Source organism: Oryzias melastigma, linkage group LG16, assembly GCF_002922805.2.
Source record: "Oryzias melastigma strain HK-1 linkage group LG16, ASM292280v2, whole genome shotgun sequence".
NCBI lineage: Eukaryota > Metazoa > Chordata > Actinopteri > Beloniformes > Adrianichthyidae > Oryzias > Oryzias melastigma.
Window position 1 is genome coordinate 16,800,228 of NC_050527.1, and position 21,411 is coordinate 16,821,638.

General features: G+C 41.5%; 1 protein-coding gene across 1 annotated transcript in view; it reads right to left on the minus strand.

The window, feature by feature from the left end:
- Positions 1 to 439: 439 nt before the first annotated feature.
- adgrb1a (adhesion G protein-coupled receptor B1a) overlaps positions 440 to 21,411 on the minus strand; it is a 112,329-nt gene continuing 91,357 nt past the window's right edge. The window contains exons 25-31 of the mRNA XM_024268040.1: positions 21,071 to 21,242; positions 20,214 to 20,309; positions 20,094 to 20,133; positions 15,751 to 16,397; positions 11,727 to 11,762; positions 11,440 to 11,598; positions 440 to 2,081 (exon numbers count right to left, since the gene is read on the minus strand). Coding sequence (XP_024123808.1) covers positions 1,884 to 2,081; positions 11,440 to 11,598; positions 11,727 to 11,762; positions 15,751 to 16,397; positions 20,094 to 20,133; positions 20,214 to 20,309; positions 21,071 to 21,242 — 1,348 coding nt within the window. The 3' untranslated portion in view covers positions 440 to 1,883. The remainder of the gene's footprint in view (positions 2,082 to 11,439; positions 11,599 to 11,726; positions 11,763 to 15,750; positions 16,398 to 20,093; positions 20,134 to 20,213; positions 20,310 to 21,070; positions 21,243 to 21,411) is intronic.

The following is a 21,411-nucleotide window of genomic DNA, read 5'->3' on the forward strand; positions in this document are numbered from 1 at the left end:
TAGAGCTTCTCCATTTGAGAAACCACGTAACACTGTATGATATTAACAAATGTGCATAAATGTGTAAACTGTAAACTCAAAACTGAATTAAATTGAGTTGAATTGAGAGAATCGAAATAATCTAATCGATTCAGGCTCTTGTGAATAGAATCGAATCGTTTCTGTGAATTATTATTAATACGCAGCCCTAGTGCTCAGGTGTATTAGTCTAGTTTCTTGCATTAGCGCATGTCTCTTCTCATTCGTAAAGGAATATCAACATTGTGAGCTCCACTCAAGTAGTCAAAACAAAACTATTTCCTATAACTGCATTTTCCTGACTCCATTTAGCAATAGAGACTTCTCATGGCTTCATTTTGAGAACAGAAAGACCTGCATGCTGTCACCTACCTCTTTAGATGAATATGCAGCAAAACAAACGACTAGATCAGTGCACATGTGCCATGTATATAGGGTTTTATTAGAAATAAGACACATTCATTTTGTGCTCTGAAAACTGTACATTAACAAAAAGGCAACCCCTGTAACATATAAAAGGGAGGGCGGGCGGGTGGGCAGGTGGGCGGGGCTTGTGTATGTAAAGGCAGGGCATAAACCAGTAGTGGAGGGAAGCTGGGACCCGGGTCAGCAGCCACGGTTTGGACAAAAACACATCAGAAGAAGTGACTGGTGATATCAAAACACACACTGTTACATGGTTTTACACAACACTTGTCTCATCCTGAACCTTGAAGGACAAAGGGAGGATCAGTAGCAGAATAATCATGGTCATATTCATCTTAATGATAACAGCTATCTCCAAGCACAGGTAAGAAAGATACTCATAGGCTAAAATCAATTCTGTAGAACTCTGTTGAAATAATTACAATGCTGTACATCAGGACTCCACGTGAGCCTTGTGCTTTCCAGTGTGCGACCACCTGCATGCCGGCTTTGTCTTAAATATATATAACCTTCAATCCTCATGACACAACCTGACATTTACTCTGCTTACATGATTCTGCATTAGAAACTTGAAGATTTTTCCTGAACATTTTATAAAGACGCCCACCTCAGTTCCGCTTTCCCTTAGGATCTGACAGCATGCGTCAGTGGACTGTGGCTCCTCTAGGGTGCTCTGGCATCCACGCTCCTTCTGTGGGATGGCTGTGGACATGAGAGAAAAGTGGAGAGCACTTTCCTCCTACTACACCATGTCAGCTGTCCTTAAATGACAAGGAAGCTTACAATGAAGTTCATCCATGATCCTTTAGGTTTTTTCCCAGTCTCCATGATCCTTTATTGATCACTGCAGGGCTGGTCATGTCCCATAACTGAGACAGAGCGGTGGCTTGTATTTGGTGTTCTGTGAGCTCAAAGCGGAGCTTGTCTTCACTGACACATATGCTGCAAACGGTGAAGGTCTGAGGCCATCTGAGCTGTGTTCAGTGCTCCTCTGGAGACACAGGTCTGAGCAGTAATGCAACAATGCCCTCATTGGGGAAGCAGAGAAAACATTCATGATTGTTACACTGCAACAACTCAATACAGGATGGGAAACTGAATCATTACCTGTGCTGTACCTTCAGCACAGTATGATGCACACATAGTGGCGTCATCCTCAAACTGACAGCTGCGTCCCTCACATGCCAGCAGATCTTATACAGGAAGATGAGCAGTATTTCGTTGACAAAATGACAAATTGTCAAAAGAGATGCCATGTTTTCACCCTCCTGTATGTCTTGTTTTTTGAATGCTGTGACTCTCCTCTAAGCCCTCATAGTCGCTCCTTGTTCCTTTCATCCAGCCTTTGTACAGAGCAGGACGGTATGTGTGAAGTGTATTAGTTTTTCTGGTAGCACTGGAAGAAACAGGCGATGCAAGGTGTGGCAGCAAAGCTGGGCTCACACCTCTGTCTGCAGGTCCATGATCTCTTGGCCCACCAGCGGAATGGTGGCTCCCGTCTTTTCCCACTCCACTGTCTGCCGGTCCAGGGGGGACGCTGCCACAGTTTCCAGGTCTTTCCTTACCCAGGATGGGGGAGAATGTGCCTTACGAATGCCCTCCCATGCTCTTTTACTGGGGGTTGATTGCTTGTCCTGCTAAGAAAGAGACATAAGGATAGTTTAATGAGTGATATGTCTTTGTTATTTTGGTGGACCCACTTCCCTTTAAGCTGCCTTTACTTCGTTTGTCAATTTGCCAGAATCTGACTCCCTTTTAAAGCCCATTAATTTTATAATCTGTGTCCCATTTACACAAACCGTTTCCATGACGGTTGTTTATGGAATATTTATTATAAAGCAATAAAATTAGACAAAATCTTAACTCTTCAGATTAAGCCAGCATCAGCAGCATCAAAGCCTCCACTTTTAGCTGAGATGGTTCATGTGTGTGTTGCAGATCAATCTGAGAGAAAGTAACAGCACAGAATCTTTGTTTTTGAATTTAATATGAGCTGAAGAAAGGGAAGGTCACACAACCTGTTTCAGAAGGCAGTCCTGACACTTTTCTGTATGAAGCCCCACTGTTGATTTGCATATTTAGAGAGGACTTCACGAAATGAGAACCACAGACTGCTTCATCAGCAGCGTTATCAGTACTTTTTCTGAAAGGCGTGAGCTACTAGCTGTTCTCTATGTACACCTCAAGGTCTTTGAATTAAATGGAGTACACCTCTATCACACTTCCCTACTTTTGACACTTTACCATGACAGTCCTATTTACCCATGCACACACACAAGCTGCCATGCAAATGTCCAGCCTGTGAACACCAGGAACAACGTAGGGTTCAGTGTCTTGTCCAAGGACACTTTGACACATGGCAAGATGGGAACTGAACCTGCAACCTTCAGATCAGAGATCAACTACTCCACTGCTTTCCACAACACAACAGCCTCATATTAAACTCTTGCAGTGGGATGCTCCCATACCAGAACTAAAATCCCACATTTCAGACTCAAGAATTTCAATCCTTATGTTAATCACCCTCACACACCTATTCTATCAATAACAGCTGATGCACCCATATGGGGGTTGACATGTATGGGCTGTTAGGATAATGTGAGGTACATGTATTTCTGAAGTCCAAATGATGCTGTTGCAGAGTCCCCTCCGGTTGTAAGTAAGGTGCTAGTACTGGCCCTTACCATGTGGAAATGCTGCACACGGGGGATACATTAACGCCCGTGGGATATCCACACAAACTACACTCTTACTGTCTGATGTCCTCATTTCTAACAGTCAGGCTGCACCCGCACACTTCATAATTTGAGCAGCACTAACGGGTGGTGGTGGGCGGATTAAAATCTTTAAGTAGGGCTGAGCAATAAAACGATAACCATATCTACTGCGATAGAACTTTTCAATAGGAAATTAATCTATTGTGATAGATTTTTATTTTGAGGGGTCTAAAAAACACGTGCTAGTTATGAGCATTTTCTCCTCTTTGGCAAGTAAAAGTTAGAGCACGTGTCAAAGTCAAGGCCCGGGGGCCGGATCAGGCCCGCGGGGTAATTATATCCGGCCCTCCACATCATTTTATTTTATTGTTATAAATGAACCAATGTTTTCTTACTAACATATTAAAGCAACTAAAATGTATAATTTTGACAGAATATATAATTATGGAGAGTAAAATATTGAACGTTATTTAAGGTTAAAGTTGATTTATTTTGGAATAATATTCCTGCCTGCTTTTACTCATTTATTTTGAAAAGTTAAGTTTATAAAGTTTCAACAATTTAGTTTTATAGTGTTCAATAAATGTTTATCCTGTTTGGCCCGCGACCTAAGGTGTGTTTTGGATTTTGGCCCCTTGTGCGATTGAGTTTGACACCCCTGAGTTAGAGAGTTAGACACCACATGATGAGTAAACGTTTGCATCTAAGTAATTATGTTTATTAGCTCCTCTTTTGGTAAATTTCTTTTATTCTCTAGTCTTCTTACATCTCACTGTATGTGAGGCAAACACACAAACACACGATGCGACACAACACCCCCTCCCCGCTGTCACTTCACCTGTATAGCGTCTAGTTTGGTTGATAAAACAGCAAAACATGCGGCGATTTTGAATTGAATCCAGTCAGAACTGGACGATAAAGCTGCTTCACGTGAAGCAGCAACAGACTGGTTAATAAAATGTGTTGATTTTGAGACGGCGCTGTTCTTAGATGCTAATGCTAACATGCTAACGCTAACAGGCTCCTCCGTGACTCTCCTTCATGGAAACACGGACTGGTTTAATGTTGGACAGTATTTTAGTGGAGCAGTCTTTAAGACAAGGCGAATACATGCAAGATTAAGCTATCAGACATTAATAAAAACTGTATTTTCTAAAAAATAACAGAATTGATTGTGTTTTAACAGCATCTTTCTAGCATTACAGAGATGGCGTTTGATCCGTCAGATGTTTTGCTAAAGAGTCACACCCGTATAAAGATGCAGATTTATTGTCAAGGATTATATAATAACAATAATCTGAAACATTATATTGTTTTCAGGCAGTTTTTATGATTTAATATAAAATGTGATCAACTGGAGTCGGAATTAGGAAATCTGTCCTTGTTTTCTCAGCAAGTTTGAATTTGAGATTACAGCTGGATGACAATAAAGACATGTTCTTACCATTTATAAGTTACGTTTATGCTATTTTATTTTCTTAAAAAAAAATAAAGAAATATTTTAAAAAGTAATACCTTAATTTCGGTGTCACGTGATGTTATAATTTGGTCAGTAAAAAATTTGTTAACTTGGCCAGTATTACAGTTATTCAAAATCTGATTAAAAGAAACAGAATAAGATTCACTGCAAATAGTGCAGACAGTATGTTCCTTCCAAAACTGGAGAGCTTTTGTTTTAACTTTAAGGTACGCTTGTCATATTTTTTAATTATCTAAAAATATGATAGCATCATGTTCCTTCAGTGTATCTGTAGAGTTTAAAGTGTGATAGGAAATACATATTTAAATCTAAATAACCTGCTGATGGGCTGCACGGTGGCGCAGTGGTTAGCGCTCTCACCTCACAGTGAGAAGGCCCCGGTTCGAATCCCGGCTGGGACCTTTCTGTGTGGAGTTTGCATGTTCTCCCCGTGCATGCGTGGGTTTTCACCGGGGACTCCGGCTTCCTCCCACCGTCCAAAAACATGCTTCATAGGTTCATTGGTGACTCTAAATTGCCCTTAAGTGTGAATGTGAGAGTGAATGGGTGTGTGAATGAGGCCCTGCGACAGACTGGCGACCTGTCCAGGGTGAACCCCGCCTTCGCCCTTCAGTAGCTGGGATAGGCTCCGGCACCCCCGCGACCCCGAAAGGGGAGAAGCGGTCAAGAAGATGGATGGATAACCTGCTGATTGTTACACGTTTCTCTTATGAGCCACAGAGTTAAAATTTGACAAATATAGTTATTTGATGTAAATTGTGACATATATCTTTATCGCAATATATGGAAAAAAAATATTGTGATATAAAAAATTCGATATGGCCCAGCCCGAACTGTAAGACATGTCTGTGGCTCACCTACTACACACTGACTTACCCTTCTGCAATAACCTGTCTCCTGCATTGTCCCCAAACAAAAAACTGTGCATGAACATTTTCCCTAACTGGTTCACCAAGAGGTCCATAATCTTTAAATTTAGTTCCCAAACCTGCTTGTTCCCATTTTTCACCCACAGACAGCCCGTGAGGCAGTTGTAAGGCATGAATAGTTAATGTAGTTACTTATCCAGCTGTATTTTCTCAGGTGTTTCACCAGAAGGATGGTGTTTTTCCATGCCTGAGGACAGTGCATAATGACTTGCAAACCCAAGGCTAGCTTCTTTATCAGAACCCACCATCCCTGATGATGCTGTTGGAGCTGTAGTTTGACCAGTTGGACTGGCAGACCTCGTCAGAGATAACAGTTCTAAGCACCGCTCTCTTTAAAATCATTGCAATTCTTGGAATTCTTATCATCATACATCAAATCAGACCAGAAAGTGTGATTTAAAGGAAGGAGCAGATATTTCCTCCTCTGCACTTTATTGTCCATATCTGCTTGAGGGATTTTCACGCTGACATTTCTAGATCTTGTAGAGATAAACCAAGAGAATGACCACAAAGAGTATGTGTGTGTGTTTGTGAGCCAGTTCCTGGTGTCCTATTTCAGTCTCACACCGGGTTCACGCCACACGCGGAAGCGGAGTACGCGCAGAATCTGCTTCAACTCCAGTTCACACCAGACACGTTTTTGTGACGGTCGCTACACAGACACTCACAGCGAGCCAGCATGAAGAAATGTCATCAGCTGACTCAGAAGAGGCTCAAAAATATCCTGAAAATCACGGAGGATAATTATCATACAGAGCAGGTGTTTAGTATGGATGAAACTGGCAAATGTCCTCTCACACTTAACTGATGAAGAAGGAAGCATTTGGGGTTTTTTTGGCACAGAGAGACAGTCCTCATGATAAGTTCACAGTCTATTGTTCTGGGTTGAAAAACGCTCTTTATGTTGAGCAATACTCCGATGTTCTATGATAAATGTTTACAAAGCATGATCAGAAGTGTTTTTTTTTAGGAGCACGGATCGGTAACGGACATTCTTCTTCCGTGTCGGTGGGCGGTGATACGGAGACTGGGAGTTCTCCATATTCGTAGATTTGTCGCATTTGCTGAGGTGTCCGGTTCTTAACCTCCACGAATAAGGAGGTTACTGTATTTTCATCTCTACAGTCTGTTTATTTGTCAATCGCTGTATTTTATTGTGTACATTTTGTTATATCTTGAAAACTGACCTCGCGTGTCTTGGTTTAATTTTCTTACAGGATTGATGTGGATCACTCGAGGACTGCGGCCGCTTCTGCGTGCGGTGTGAACCAAGCGTGAGTTCTGTCCCTGGGTGTGAATCCTGTCCCTGGGTGTGAGTCCTGTCCCTGGGTGTGAGTCCTGTCCCTGGGTGTGAGTCCTGTCCCTGGGTGAGTCCTGTCCCTGGGTGTGAGTCCTGTCCCTGGGTGTGAGTCCTGTCCCTGGGTGTGAGTCCTGATCCCTGGGTGTGATCCCTGATCCCTGGGTGTGATCCCTGATCCCTGGGGAACTGAGGGGACCCTCGCTACTTGTGTTGCAGCACATGCTTTATATGCAAGGGGGGTTGGGGGATCAGACCTTCGATCTACATATGGGAACATTCTGGTACACACTCACCTGAAGACACATGCCTGCTCATCTCTGCACAGACATGGATGTTTGTATTTGTGCAGAGATGCCAGATGCATGAAATAAGTATGTGTTGGTATACACATATGCTTGTGTAAGTTAGCATGTAAATGTAGTGAGTAGGGTAATCTGTATGGGTCTGTGTTTGTGCAGGTTTGTGCTGACAGTGGCTGCCTATGCGTGTATGTGGTTAGGTGTGTAGATGTGTGTGATTGTGTGACATTTTTTCCTGTAAACTGTTATGACATTCATACATTTAAGCCTCAATCAGCTTTTGTTGAGTATTTTGATGTTTTCACTCTTTCTGTGTAGCGTCTCTGTTTTTCTGTACCCTCTTCCCCTCTTTACACTCTTTCTTCTCCCCCACCCCTGTTTTTTTTTCATCTGGTCCTGAACAAACAAACAAACAAACAAACAAAAAACTTGAATAATAACAACTGCTCAAACAAAACCATTTCACTAAAGGAATTTAGTTTCACACGCTTCTCACAAGTTTTTCTAAGGAGTAGGAAACAATTAAAAACATGCAATCTGCCCAGGAGGCTCTCAGCTTCTGTCTGTGTGCTCTGGTGCCGGACAGGACAAAATAAAAGCCATTTATTATGTAAAGATGTATAACATCTTAATATGAATTCAATTAACTTAATGTTTTCCTTTTTAGGATTTACATGTTGTGCCAATAGGCATGTATCTTACTGACACATATAAAACAGTCCGTGAATGATTTGACCTGGTCAGAGGCGACTTTAAACTGCTTCATGCAACTGAAATTGAAGGTTTCCCTGCACAAGCTCACTTTCCCCCCGACATCTGCCTGAAGGAAGTCAATGAGATGCTGCTTGGAAACAAGGCGGCAGGATGAGAATGTCATGAAAATGGTTGACGATCTGAAAAAAAATCTGAAAACATGAGCCAATGACAGGGTAACAGATGCTCACTTCAGGCCACTTTCCCAAACCCAGGGAAGATACATGAATCATTTGGAAAACAAAACGTTTGAAGCTATATTTGATTACATTTTACAGACCATGGTTCCTATGGCGAGTATTTTAAACTTTTCTGTGTGTAGATCCCCCTGAGCTGCACTGTAAGGTGGGGCTGACTCTCTTAGCCAAAGTCAGGAAGTGAAGAATGTAGGATTGTGAAGCTACGCTCACAACAAACGCGATTTGTGCATCAAGTTTGCATCAGCTGCAAATGCAGTCGGAGCAAAGCTGTGGTTTCTTTCAGACCTCATCCACTTCCACGTGCTCACTCCATACCTCTCTGGTTTCTCTTTATAATCAATAACAAGCATGCTTTGTAACAGTGTTTTCATGTTTAGGGATTGAGTTTGTTGGGCGTCATTTTAAACAACTCTCATCTCTTCAGAGATTTGGAGTAAACCCTAAAAACACTATTTCCTTTGTTCAGTTGCAGAGGCCTGCGCTATGAACTCTGAACTGTCTGCTTCATGCAGGGTTTAACCTTTGACACTGAAAGAAGATAGAAATACAGTCTTTAAAGCTGCATTTATAGTTAAGGTAGAAAGGTGTTTTGATAGGAGGAAAGGGGAGCATTTTAAATCTGATAGGGATGCACCCATCCAGCCATTCCAGCCCCATGAGATCTGGGTTCCAACTTATTCTTCTTTGACTGCTTTTTCAAGCAATTCTAAAAACTAACCTTCATGTTTGGTGAAACATGATATAAAACCTGTTTCTTTCTATCTGAATCTGACTTCAGAGAAAAGACCAGATTTACAGAACTGAAGTTTGGACATACCTACATGTGACAAAGTAGAAAGTAATTTTAATTGCAATTTATGCAACACATTCTCATTCCAAAGTCGTCACATATTGACGGTTGGTGAAGGACCCCTCTGCGTCACTTTGACGTCTTTGATGTCCCCAACTTGTCGTTTTTTGATGTGATGACTGTTTAAATTAAATCAGAGGTCTGTTTATTTTGGCGGATGCGTTACTGGATGCGGACCTCACCCTCACACACAGCCCATTCCCTAAACCGGTACCATAACCCCAACCTCGGGATGCGGCCGGTACTGATACCCTAGCCCGATCCACTTCCAGAACCACTTCTGAACCACTAAGACTATCAAGGTCCAACTTCAAACTAAAATAACAAAACCCAGCAGTGCAAGACTGCTGAGGACAAAGAGGGAAAAAGAACAAAAATAAATAAAGAAAAGAAAAATAAAATAGTATTTTTTAAAGTAAGGATTACTTAATTAGCATTTATTTAATTTAGATGAGTTAAATGTGTAAATTGATGTCTGAGGTTCACATAGATGATAAACTGTGTAGGTTTTTACATCCTGTTGACCTGAAGATGTCTTGTTTGATCAACTCTACCTCCAGAATGAACAGATTTGATATGCAAAGCAAAACTTTGATAAAAAGTTTGATATTTTATGAGTTAAAAGCACATATTATCTTATGCTGAACAACATTAGTTATGACAAAAAAAAAATCACATTTTGAGAGAGGCTAGGTTCTTTTATATTTTTGTTTTTGTTTGTGCCAAAAATAGGCATAATTCATATTTATTATTAAAAAACAGAAGGTCATGAATGCAAATCCAAATTTCTTAAAGGCTAATGTAAGACTATGGGGCTCCTTCTAGATTTTGATCAGTAAATATTGAGTCAAAATGACTCTTTTACTGTTAAAGGATGCCGACCCCTGGGTTAGAGGAACGACATGCAGTCCATGTCCTGGAACTGGACTGGTTCCAGTTTGCAGACCAGTGGTTGGGGAGCCCTGATTTAATTGAAACAGCAAGCACGTCAACGAACGATGAGTTGGGTACACCCAAAATGTCATTTATTTGACATGGAAGGTCCTTTACCATGCACCAAAATGTGACAACTTGGGGATGAGAATGTGTCGGTTTATGAGCTAAGCAAAAAAAAAAAAAAATCAATCAATCAACTTCAGTACTTTAACCTTTTGCAGAGAGTGGAGTTTTGCTGTTGAAATACATTTTTGGTGGAGATAGAGGCCAAAAACAGTCAAAGCTGCAAACTTTGAAAATAGCTGTAAGGTCTGCAGTTGCCAGCGACTCGCTCTCCTACAGAAACTGAAAAAGGCTCTGAACTTAAAGTCCCCCATGCTATTTTTTATTATTTAAAGAAAAAAAAAATCCCAGTAATGTCTTAAAAACCCATTTTTCATATTGATCAGAAGCCACTGCTTCCAAAATCTCCTCTGAGGGGGCGTGGCTTGTGAAGCTGAGCTGAGTAGCTCCACCCCTTATCCCCCCTGTCTGATTCTGACTGCTCTGTGTCTCACTAGCGTAAATCTTCACCGCTGCTCCATAAAAACATCCATCAATCTGGGTAATGTCCAGCCGTATGGTTCTGATCCAGATGTCAGCTGGACGAGGAAGTGAAGATCTTCATGGACAGAACTTCCTCCAAAATCCTGATTCTTTCTCCTTCCAGTTCACCAAAGACTCTTTTAGCTAATTCTCCAATGTTTATTGACTGTGATCAATACATTCAATCATTGGTTTCTCAGAGTTCTTGATAAAATAATCAAAGCTAACATCAAAATGCTCTTTCATTGATTTACAATCCTTTCCAACTGCGGTCAAATGAGCCGCCGTTCACATTTCCGTGGTCACATCAAGAAGCTCCGTGGAGTCTGGTGGAGATTTTCCAGCGTTCTCAGTCCTGCTACCGTAAGTATTGGATGAAACTCACACCAAAAATCCAGTGATGCTGATTTGACCACAGAAATGTGAACGGCGGCTCATTTGACTGCAGTCAATGTGAAGATACCATCTTCTCTTCTCCAGAACCTGAACTAGACACTAGGAACAGATGAGGGTTTAGTGCATGTGCAGCAGAGCTGTTGATGGAAAGAAGATCATTCATTCAGACAGAGTCTGTCCAAGACAGTTTGGTTGATTTAAAAGGAGAAATACTCGGAAATGGAAAAACAAAATGATTTCTTATTACATTTGTTCTCTTTCAGAAGAAAAATGACACACAGACATGTTAGAAACTCTAAAAACAGGATTTTCTTCGGGGGGGGACTTTAAGGGAACCTTCTTGTTTCTCTGGACCTGTCTGCTTTATGGTCCTGCTCTGAATTTCAGCGTTTTGATGATGTCACACCACAAAGCTCCTGTCATCAAGTATGATCTTCTCCTAAAGTACTGTATCCATCATTGGGGAGGACGTCAAATGCCAGTCTGGATGGGTGCATCTCTGTTAATAGGGAGGGGAATGGGCAGAATAGAATAAAATTAAACTCTTTACACTCATGTTGGTCTTGTCGCTGCTGGCAGAGGACACACTCCATCTTTTGGAAGCTTTGGCATCAACAGGTGGAGATTCTCTATCCTTGTCTGCACTGTGAATCTTCCTGTTCAGGTCCTGAAACATGTCCTGGTGGCGTTTCCGGGTGTGCATTATTTTCTACACAGGAACATTGCAGGTTACGTACAAAAAAACACAACAGCCTGTCATTAATTCTTTGTCACCCTGCTACTATCACATTCTTTCTCTGAAAGAATCTCTGTAGGAATTGAAGAAACTAAAATTACCTCAAAGTCAAGCTCTGCATATCGGGATTTTCGTCTCTGGGGAAGATGAGACAGACAGATTACAGATGGGTCTTGATATCATGTGCCTTGAGAACAGAGGAGCTCAAATGTTTCATACACTCTGGGAGGAGGGGGGCAGTGCCTGCTCAGAGGCGGGTTTCTGTGGGTCATTCTGACCCCACAAGCGCATGTTTGCTGTTAACGGATTCTGGCCAAATGACCTTTAAGTCCTTGGTCATGGAGCGCTGAAGGAAAGCCTGACCTTCAGGCTGCTGGCTCCCTATGGCAGCAGCTGCCTTCCACGTCAGCTCGGCCTAAAGTGAAAAGACACCAGCAGGCGGGTTTGTGAGGCGCGCTGTGCTCACCGCTGTGTGCCCCCATCCTGCAGCACCAAACTCACCACTGCACAGATGCTGTTCACAGCACATGTGCTCACAGAGGCTGGGGGAGGGGGGTCTGAAATAAATATCAGGGATAAGCCAGGAGAAGGCAAAAGCAATGAGAGAATGAAATGACAGTGCTGTAGTGTGAGAACCAAATCGTCTTGTTTACGTTGATGATAAATGTAAACAATGTCTGAGTCACAGACGTCATGAAAATGCACAAATACCGTCTCATTGTTTTTGCATCTCGTTATGAGGATAACTGCAGTTCAGTAAAACGAGGTGAAATGAGGATCAGAAAGAAATCTGGCGCTTTCTTCACTCAAAAAGGCTCTTTACAATCTCAACGCAAGAAATATCCAAACAGAAACCCATCAGATTTCAGCTCCTGCATTGGCAGGTAACTCTGGAGAGGTGGCAGGCCTAAAGCACACATCAACAAACTTCCCTGGAAAAACTGCTGGAAAAACTGGTACTTTTTAAATTGCTGTTTTGAATGTGTTTGCTTGCTGCCCCTGTTTGCAGCTGTTTACCTTGTTTTGTAGAAATTGCTGCAGAAGCAACAATTGAAGTTAAAACAAAAGAAAATAAACAATGTTTTCAGATTTTAGTCTAGAAAAGAGGAAAAGTGACTAAATGTGCGTGCATGTTTAAGATCCTTGTCACTGTACTGTGAGCACAGCTTTTTTAAGGGTAAACGTTGCATATTTTAAGCATTAAATTAAATGTTTAAATCACCTTTTAATGCCAGTAACGGAAGAATAAGGACGTGTGTCTTTTCTTTAAAGCGGCCATACCATGAAAAACCAACGTTTTGATCTTTTAAGAGCATTATACTGTTCAATCTTCTCTATAAAGAACCCCAAAGTGGTATTTTGATCTGTTCATGCATTTCTGAGTAATCCTCTAAAAACCTGCACTCTCAGCAGCAGCCCCTCCCATACCCATGAAAACGAGCGGGTCCTCACACGATGATGTCACAGAGTGAGCCCGCCTCTTCCAGGAAGAGTCTGCTCTGACAGTTCCACCCTAGTCTAACACCAACACCCAATTTCTCCACAGACCTAGTGATGATCAGCAAAAAACTTCTAATTGTAGACACAGAATACGGTATATCTTCCAGTTGTGTCCTGTTTTCAATAAATTCCAGCTCAAACAGACGTTAGTTACTTTAGAAGCGGGGCTCCTCGCACCCCCGTCGGGCACAGTCGTGCAGAGTGTGTTTGTGAACCAGGGTAGCGATGGCCGGGGCTACTAAGTTTAGATATATGGTACGTTCATCTTTGAAAAAATGTTGATGTTTATTTTTGTGAAACAAATGCAGACATGCTGCCGTCTCTAGGATGACGACATGAAATGTCGCACCCACACGTAGCAAAAAACTCACGAAAAAACTGATATCTCACAAATAGTTTGTTTTTTAGTGTTCCAAAGGTAATATATAATATTATATATGGATATAGTTCACTCTGAAAGGCTTCAGACAATCATGGTATGGCTCCTTCAATAATCAAAAACAAAAGAAATGGCAAATATATGTGACAATACTGTCACTTTTTAAGAAGTTGTTTCATCCTTGCAAACGTCCAAACGTCCTTGAATCCACTTTGTCCTTTTAACCTTGTTCCTCATTAGCTACACATTAGCGTGTTTCGCAGCCAACCCTGCTTCAGGAAATACTACTCACCTGGATCAGGTGTGTGTTTAGTCCAGGGGTCACCAACACCAGGTGCCCCCAAGGACCACACAGGCTGCAGGGCTCTTCTAAAAATAGCACAACTCACTTGTGAGTGTCTAAAATTACATTGTATTCTGTCGATCCTCTTTTTTTAAAAATTATACTTGTATTTAAATATATTTATAAATTAAAAAGTCTTAAAAATATGTAAATGATAATGAACTTTAGATAAGTTTAGGTGACCTCTGACCTACTCCAGTTCAAAGATCCTTAATTTAGTTAAAAATGCTGCAGATTTGGTCATTAGTTCAAAATGTGAGAAGATTTGTTTAAAAATGTGTGAGTTGGTTTTTCTTTAACATTAAATATTTGATAAACATGGAACAACACAGTGAAAATGGGGCATTGTTGATAACTATGGTGAGAAATCAGTGTCTTCACATAGAAGAGAATCATTATTCATTATTAATAATCTTTAACTAAATGCAAACTAAGATGTTGTTATTTCAAACTGGTAGCCCATCAAATGACCCAGTACCCATGAAGTAGCTCTCAGTTTTAAATAAGGTTGGTGACCTCTGGTTTAGTCAATCACTCAGTTAAGCTAATCAATAATTACTAGGTCTATAAACATTAACGCGTTAACGCACGTGATTAATCAACCCAAATTATTTATTAAAGCGAGCCAATTGCATCTGTGAAGCACCATTCCTTCACATTGCCTCACAGATTTAGGCTCCACAGCTTGTGTTCAAACACTTCATCGGGTATGATCCCACTCATACCATTGTTATATACAGAAAAAAAATATTATTCAATCAGTTTTAGTACTTTAACACCTGAGGCGTGGGTGGTGACGCATAAACACAAAATCTTAAACTGTAACTTTTCAGGCATTAACATGATAATTTCAGTAGATTCTGAAGGAGAAAAGTGGCTTGTATGTGGGGTGTGTGTGTATATATATATATGCTGTATATGTGTGTTAGTTGGTTGACAGCCTTAGTTAAAAATAATTGTTCTAAATGTACAGTTTTGTTTGTGATTTCATCTTCTGATTATTAATATTAACAGATAATAAGTGATTGGCAAATACTGTAAATTAAAAAAAAAGTTAAGTGTAATTAGTTTTTTTCCAGGTTTGTGAATAATTACCTAATTTTTTTTAATCAATTCCCAGCCCTAAGAATTACTGAGGCAGGGTTTGCTTCAAAACGTCCAGGGTAGATATCTGAATGCTGAGTGCAGCCAAAAAAAACATTTTCTACACTTAAAAGAGATTGTGTTACGATCCGTTGTTTTCTCTGCAGATAATAAACAAGATGAGCTACAAGTGGGTGTGTGTTTGTTGCAGTCTGGGGGCGGAGCTCGCAGCAAAGATTCTTCGTGGAGGGGGCGGTTCACATCATGCTGACGTCAGCACGATGTGAACCGCTCGTTTTCATGGGTATGGGAGGGGCCGCTGCAGACGGCTCAGGTTTTTACAGGATTACGCAGAAATGCATGAACAGATCAAAATACCAATTTGGGATTCTTTATTGTGAGGAATGAACAGTAAAATACACTTAGAACCTCAAAAAGTATTTTTTTTATGGTAGGATCCCTTTAATAATTAGTCACTTATTTAACCCTTTAACACCTGAGCTCCAGTGTTTATGTTCTTTGACATACTGTAACTTTTCAACCGCTAACACGATCGTTCCTGGAATTATCGTGTTAATGGTTAGTATGTTAAAGATTTTGTGATTAAACGTCACTGGCGACGCCTCAGGTGTTAAAGGGTTAACTTGAGTCAAAGACCTAAACTTGATGCTTTAACATAATCTACTTCGATGGAACTGGTACTGAATTATGACTTGAATATTAAAAGCTGTCAATAATACATTTGGATCAGTGGCTGTCTGCTCCTGTGTGTAGACTGAGCGGTGAGACTTCTGCATCTGCGACGGTTCACTGCTCTTACCTCCAGAGAGCTCATGGACAGAGTGGAGACGGTCTCCCCTTTGGACATCCCCCCAGAGCTTCCAGACTGCCCTCCATCACACAAACTGCTCAGCTGCGGCTCCCTGGGCTTGCCCTGCAGGTTGTGTGCAGGTGAGTCTCTGTCAGAGCAGGACACACTGACCTGGTCGGCAGGCAGGCTCTTTATCCCAAAGCCAGGAACGGGTTCAACAACCGCAGGGTTTGCCAGATGTATCAGCCGGGTCTGAGGAAGCTGCTCAGCATTGTACTTGGCAGACTGATCTTCTTTGCCTTTTGCTGGTTTCAAGGTGCCCGTGTTGTTTGTTGGCAGAATGATGTATCCCGGGCCTTTGCCCTCGCTGTTGCTGCCCTCACCAGTTCCTCGAGGTAGATCTCCGTCCAGTTGCTTCAGGAGCTCACCTTCGTGGACGTAGACGGACTTCGCACCTGGAAGCTCGGTGCTGATTCCCTTGGTGGCGCCCTTTTCCCTGCGTAGCGTCAGAGTGTGGCTGGTGTAGTCAGCCACAATCTGGAGGTGAACCTTTGCCATGTTGGCTGGCATGGTGTTAAAGTTAGCGTTCTTCTGGAGGTTGAGGGTTCCAGACGAGGCCTTGTCCTCCCCCTGCAGGGAAGAGCGCTTTGTGGTACCTGAGAGATAGACAAAGATTGAAAAACATTTTAAATAATCCAAGTCATCAGGCTTTACCTGGTAATGGAAACCTGCAGATGAATGAAAGTCACATTAAAAACAGTTAAGCTACATTCAAATCTCATTGTCATTCACAGCGGATGAAAGATTTGGTATAATTCCAGCTGGGCACAAACAGAAACTAGTAAAGTGGCATTACCTGCTAGTGTGAATGCCTTTTGGTGAAAGTAGTCGGTGAACATACTGAAGATTTTTGCTGAACATGGTGACACAATTTACTTTAATTGTTCAAGGGATTTGCTGAAAATGCAAAAGCTATTTGCAAAATGTTAAATTTGCTAAAAAAAATAATAAAAAAAATGAAAGAGTGCTGCTGAAGTTGACTTAAATTTTGAACAATTTGTAGTAAAATTAGTTAAAAATCCCTAATACATCCAAATTTTGCAAAAATATTAGTTTGTTGCTTAAATATGAGCTAAGCTCCAAATTACCCCAAAAACCCCAGTAGATGCCAAATATGCCAAAAAAGCTAGCTCATTGCTTACATAATAGCTAAACTCCAAAATAGCCCAAATGAACTAACTCAAACCCCATTTAGTTTGGGCCACTGAAGGCGGAGTCTGGCTGAGTCTGGGCTGTACGGGGTTCCATTTGAACCAAAAATATGTTTTTGTGTCCACTGTCTATGTCTTTGGTCCACTGTCTATGTCTACTAAACAAGTTTACGGAACATTTGTTCATGTCTATGAACTACCAAACAATATCTTCTGAGTGTCCTGTGAAGCTAATGACGCTAGCAACTGTTGCTAAGGACTTTTCTGATGACCAGATCCAACGACAATAACAAATGCAAAGTTTTACGCATAAAGCTGAAACATCACAAAGCAAATGGTCCACATGCACGGCCTACTTCCACATTCGGTATATGAGCGCTCATATCCAGGTGGAGCAGTGGGCTTTTGTTTATATGGAAATAGTGGAGTATTTGGAGTTTACAGGAAGTCTTTTGGACCTACCAAGAGTCACTATAAATGATGTTAGACACATTATTTGTCTTTCTAGCAAAATACTTCAAAATAAAATAAAAAATGATTTCAACTTTATTTGTTGTCCTACATAGCAAACTTTGAAGGCCATTAATACAAAACACCTCGTCAACATAACACTTTCATTTTAAAACAGGGACCCCAAAATATTGTCTTGGGCGCCGCAAATGGCCCGCGGGCCGCCTGTTTGAGACCCCTGCTCTGATGTGTGACTCACCTGAGTAAAGCCTATAAACATAACCATGGTTGATTTATCAAAAATATGAATTGCTGTATCATAGGTTCATTGGTGACTCTAAATTGCCCCTAGGTGTGAATGTGAGAGTGAATGTGTGTGATTGAGGCCCTGTGACAGACTGGAGACCTGTCCAGGGTGAACCCCGCCTTCGCCCTTCAGTAGCCGGGTTAGGCTCCGGCACCCCCGCGACCCCGAAAGGGAAAAAGCGGACAAAATGATGAATGAGTGAATGAATGAATGGCTGTAATTCAATGTTTTCTCCTGCTGCTCTGGGAGTCACAACAGGAGAAGAACTGACAGATTTAGCTCCATTGGGCTGCACTGAATATTACTTTGACCACTTTTGTTTTCATTGTTTTGTTTAATTGTATTGTGCTGAAAGTGATTTTCTGTGTCATGCTTTTGTGTTCACGTGCTTCTCTTCATTGTTACATTGAGACATTTATCATTTATGTATTGTTATGGATCCAAGTCCTCCAATGCAAAGACACCTTCTGCTTTAAAGGGTCCATACCATGAAAACCAACTTTTTTAGATCTTAAGTGTATTATTAAGTGCATTCCTCTCTATAAAGAACCCCAAAGTGGTATTTTGATCCGTTCACACATTTCTGAGTAATCCCCTAAAAATCTGCACTCTCAACAGCAGCCCCTCCCATACCCATGAAAACGAGCGGGTCCTCACGATCTGATGTCACAGAGGGAGACCGCCCCTTTCAGGAAGAATCTGCTCCGCCCCCAGTCTAACACAAACACTTTCTCCGCAGAACTAGCAGTTATCAGCAAGTTTTGAGAGCGCTGGTCGTCAGTGTTGTGAGCCAGTGTAGCAAAGAAACTCTCATTCAATTTAGCGTTCAGACTTCATGAAGAAACTTCCGTTGAGAGTTCTGCACAACATGTTGGGATGTATCCTGAAGGTATCTGAGAATGACTATATACTGGTGGAGAAAGGGAGCGAAGAATTAGAAGAACTGGTTTGAATGTGGATTATTGAGCAAAGGCAGAAAGGTACGTGTGAAAAGGATTTTTGAAAGAAAGATTGATGGTGCTTCACAGAGAACAGAAACATTTACAGCCAGTGCTAATCAGAACAAAGTTCTCATTATTTCAGTAAATCCTGAAATGATCATCTGGTGTCTGCATAATTTCACTGCAAAATGAACCCATTAGCATCACCATTCTGTCTGTGCCATTTTTTTGGGATAAACACCCAGGCTACACAATATGTACCTCAATATTTTTTTTCCAAAATGGATGTTTTTTTGGTGGGTGACATGCTGAGGAGGACAGCTCTGTTGCTGTTGCAGCTCCATTTCTTGATGACGTCAAGAAATGGGCGGCGCCCTCAAAGACCGAAAGATTGAGGTGTTTTACTTCCGGGTATGATAAGAGTTCACAAAAATAACTAATAAGTCATAAATAACTTGTTTTTTAGCGTTCCAAAGGTAATATATGATCACATATGTATGTACATAGTTTACTCTGAAAGACTTAAAAGCATGGAATGGCCCCTTTAAGAACATCTAGTGACTAATGTGGTCTTCTTTGGTCATCTTGGTCTTCTTGTTAATTTGCTTTTTTGTGTTTATTGTTGCCCTCAGCTAGCTCTGTGCCACACTTCCCATCATACAGTCAAACCAAAAGAATCCTTTTAGACTCCAACTCACCTGATGCATTTTAAGGCCTCTGTTTAAGGTTGATGATGACCTGAATCAGGTGTGTTTAAGCAGAGGAGCACTAAAAAAAGGTGGACGGTCTTTTTAGAGAACAGAACCTGGGAGAAACCGGTTTAATGTGCCTCAACCAGAGTGCAGCTCTGAGAGTTTCTGCTCAGGTTCACCTGAAGCGTTATGTTTTGGGAGCTATATCAGCATTTGATATATTCCTGTTTGACAGATGTGAAAAACGAAACGAAACCATCATGGAAAAATAAATCAAATAAATTACCTGAAAACTTTATTTTCTGTCATTTCTCCATCTGGCGTCTTATGTTTTCAAAGTTTTTTTGTTATTTCTGTCTTAGGAGCTAAAATGATTTGAACTCCCATGAGATTTCATTCCAGGCCCAGTATCTGATGTACCGCAGTCAGGAGGGACTTCATTATACAGCAGCAATATGTTCCTGGCTCAGGCGGCCATTTTTGTCTCCTATACCTACTCAGCACATGTCTGTCCCTTTCCTGTCAGCACGGCAAAATTCAATTATGCAGCAGTCAAGCTGCATTTCTTGTCAAACAGCTCTTTGACAAGCAGATGTTGGTGAGTTGGGGAGGGGGGGCTCCACATTTACTCCAGCGGCTGTGAGCAAGTTAATGCAAAAAGCAAACCCACACATAAAACAGAGTCAGCAGCATCCTCCAGCGCCAACAGAAGAAACACACGCCAATGGAAAGCACTCAGCCTGGAGCTTACCTGATCTGCAAGCCATGTCCACGTCCTTCTCGAAGTCAGTCTGAGGACAGAAGACGTGCACGTTAACAGAGAATTCTTACTGAGAACGTTTTCCTAGATCAAAGTTGCCGCTGAGCCCACCATGAGCTGAGCATGGCCGTTTTGAAAAGACCCTCCTGAATCGCCGTTAGTGTCTTCATGCCGGTCGACCACGCGACACTTCACTGCCTCTTGAACCTGAAACAAACGCCAGAAAACATCAGTCTGTGAATTCTAATAGGGACAACATACAGTTTGTTTTTTAGAACAAACTCCAAAGTGGATTTTGGTCTGGAGATGAAGAAACTGCGTTCAGTCTAAAGCTTTGTCTAAATGTGCATTCTTAAACACACTTTCAGCATAAGAGGTCACCCTGGGTGAGCAGGGAGGGGATTTGTCTTCATTTTTATTTTTCTATCTTTTACCAGTGAGTGTCTTCCATCTACAGTTGAGGTTTGGAGTGAAATGTGGAAACGGTGCAAATCTGGTAACTCTTGCCCCAGACGTTTTCCTTCACAGCTCTGTTCCGATATTGAAAGACTTTGTATCACACAGTTCCAGTTTGGCACAAACCACTGTTATTCATTTATAATTCATGATCAATTTTAAATGGTTGGTACTTCCGTGAATTAAAGGGGACGTCATCCACACGTCACTAGCAAATCCCAGTCCCTGATTGGTCAACCTGGTTTAATTTTCACCCACAGACGGATTTTGACTTTCTTTTCAAGGATTAAGCAAGTTTATTTTAATTTGTCAAAAATGTAGCAATGACCAACAGACAGCACTTTTAAAACGCCATTAATTGAGGTCAACAGACAAGAAAGGTCGATTTAGGGTTTAGTTATCCTTTATGTTGCAGACATGCACATGTGACGCAACCTGTGACCTTCCACAGCCACCGTACATGACCACCGTTCCCAGTGTGTCCACACCGTGGTGATGAAGTGGTGGGGTACCTCTCTGCGCAGGATGCAGTGAACCATGACAATGACAAAGCCTTCGAGCGAGTCAAAGACGGCGAACAGGATCTGGAAGAGCGCCGAGCGTCTGTCGGTGATGGCCAGGACGGCTGACATCCATGTGAGAGCCAAGAGCGGCAGAACCACACAAGAGCTCCACAGCGACGCCCTGCAGGACAGCAGTGGAGCACAGTCAGTACTCTCACGGTTTTGGTCTTGTTTAATAGAATACATTCATAATCTTTAGATCTGTCCTTCACTATCTGGTTTTACACACTTCTATGAATTATCTTCAAATAATATTACTTTATTGTTACTGTAACTAAGATGTCAAGTGA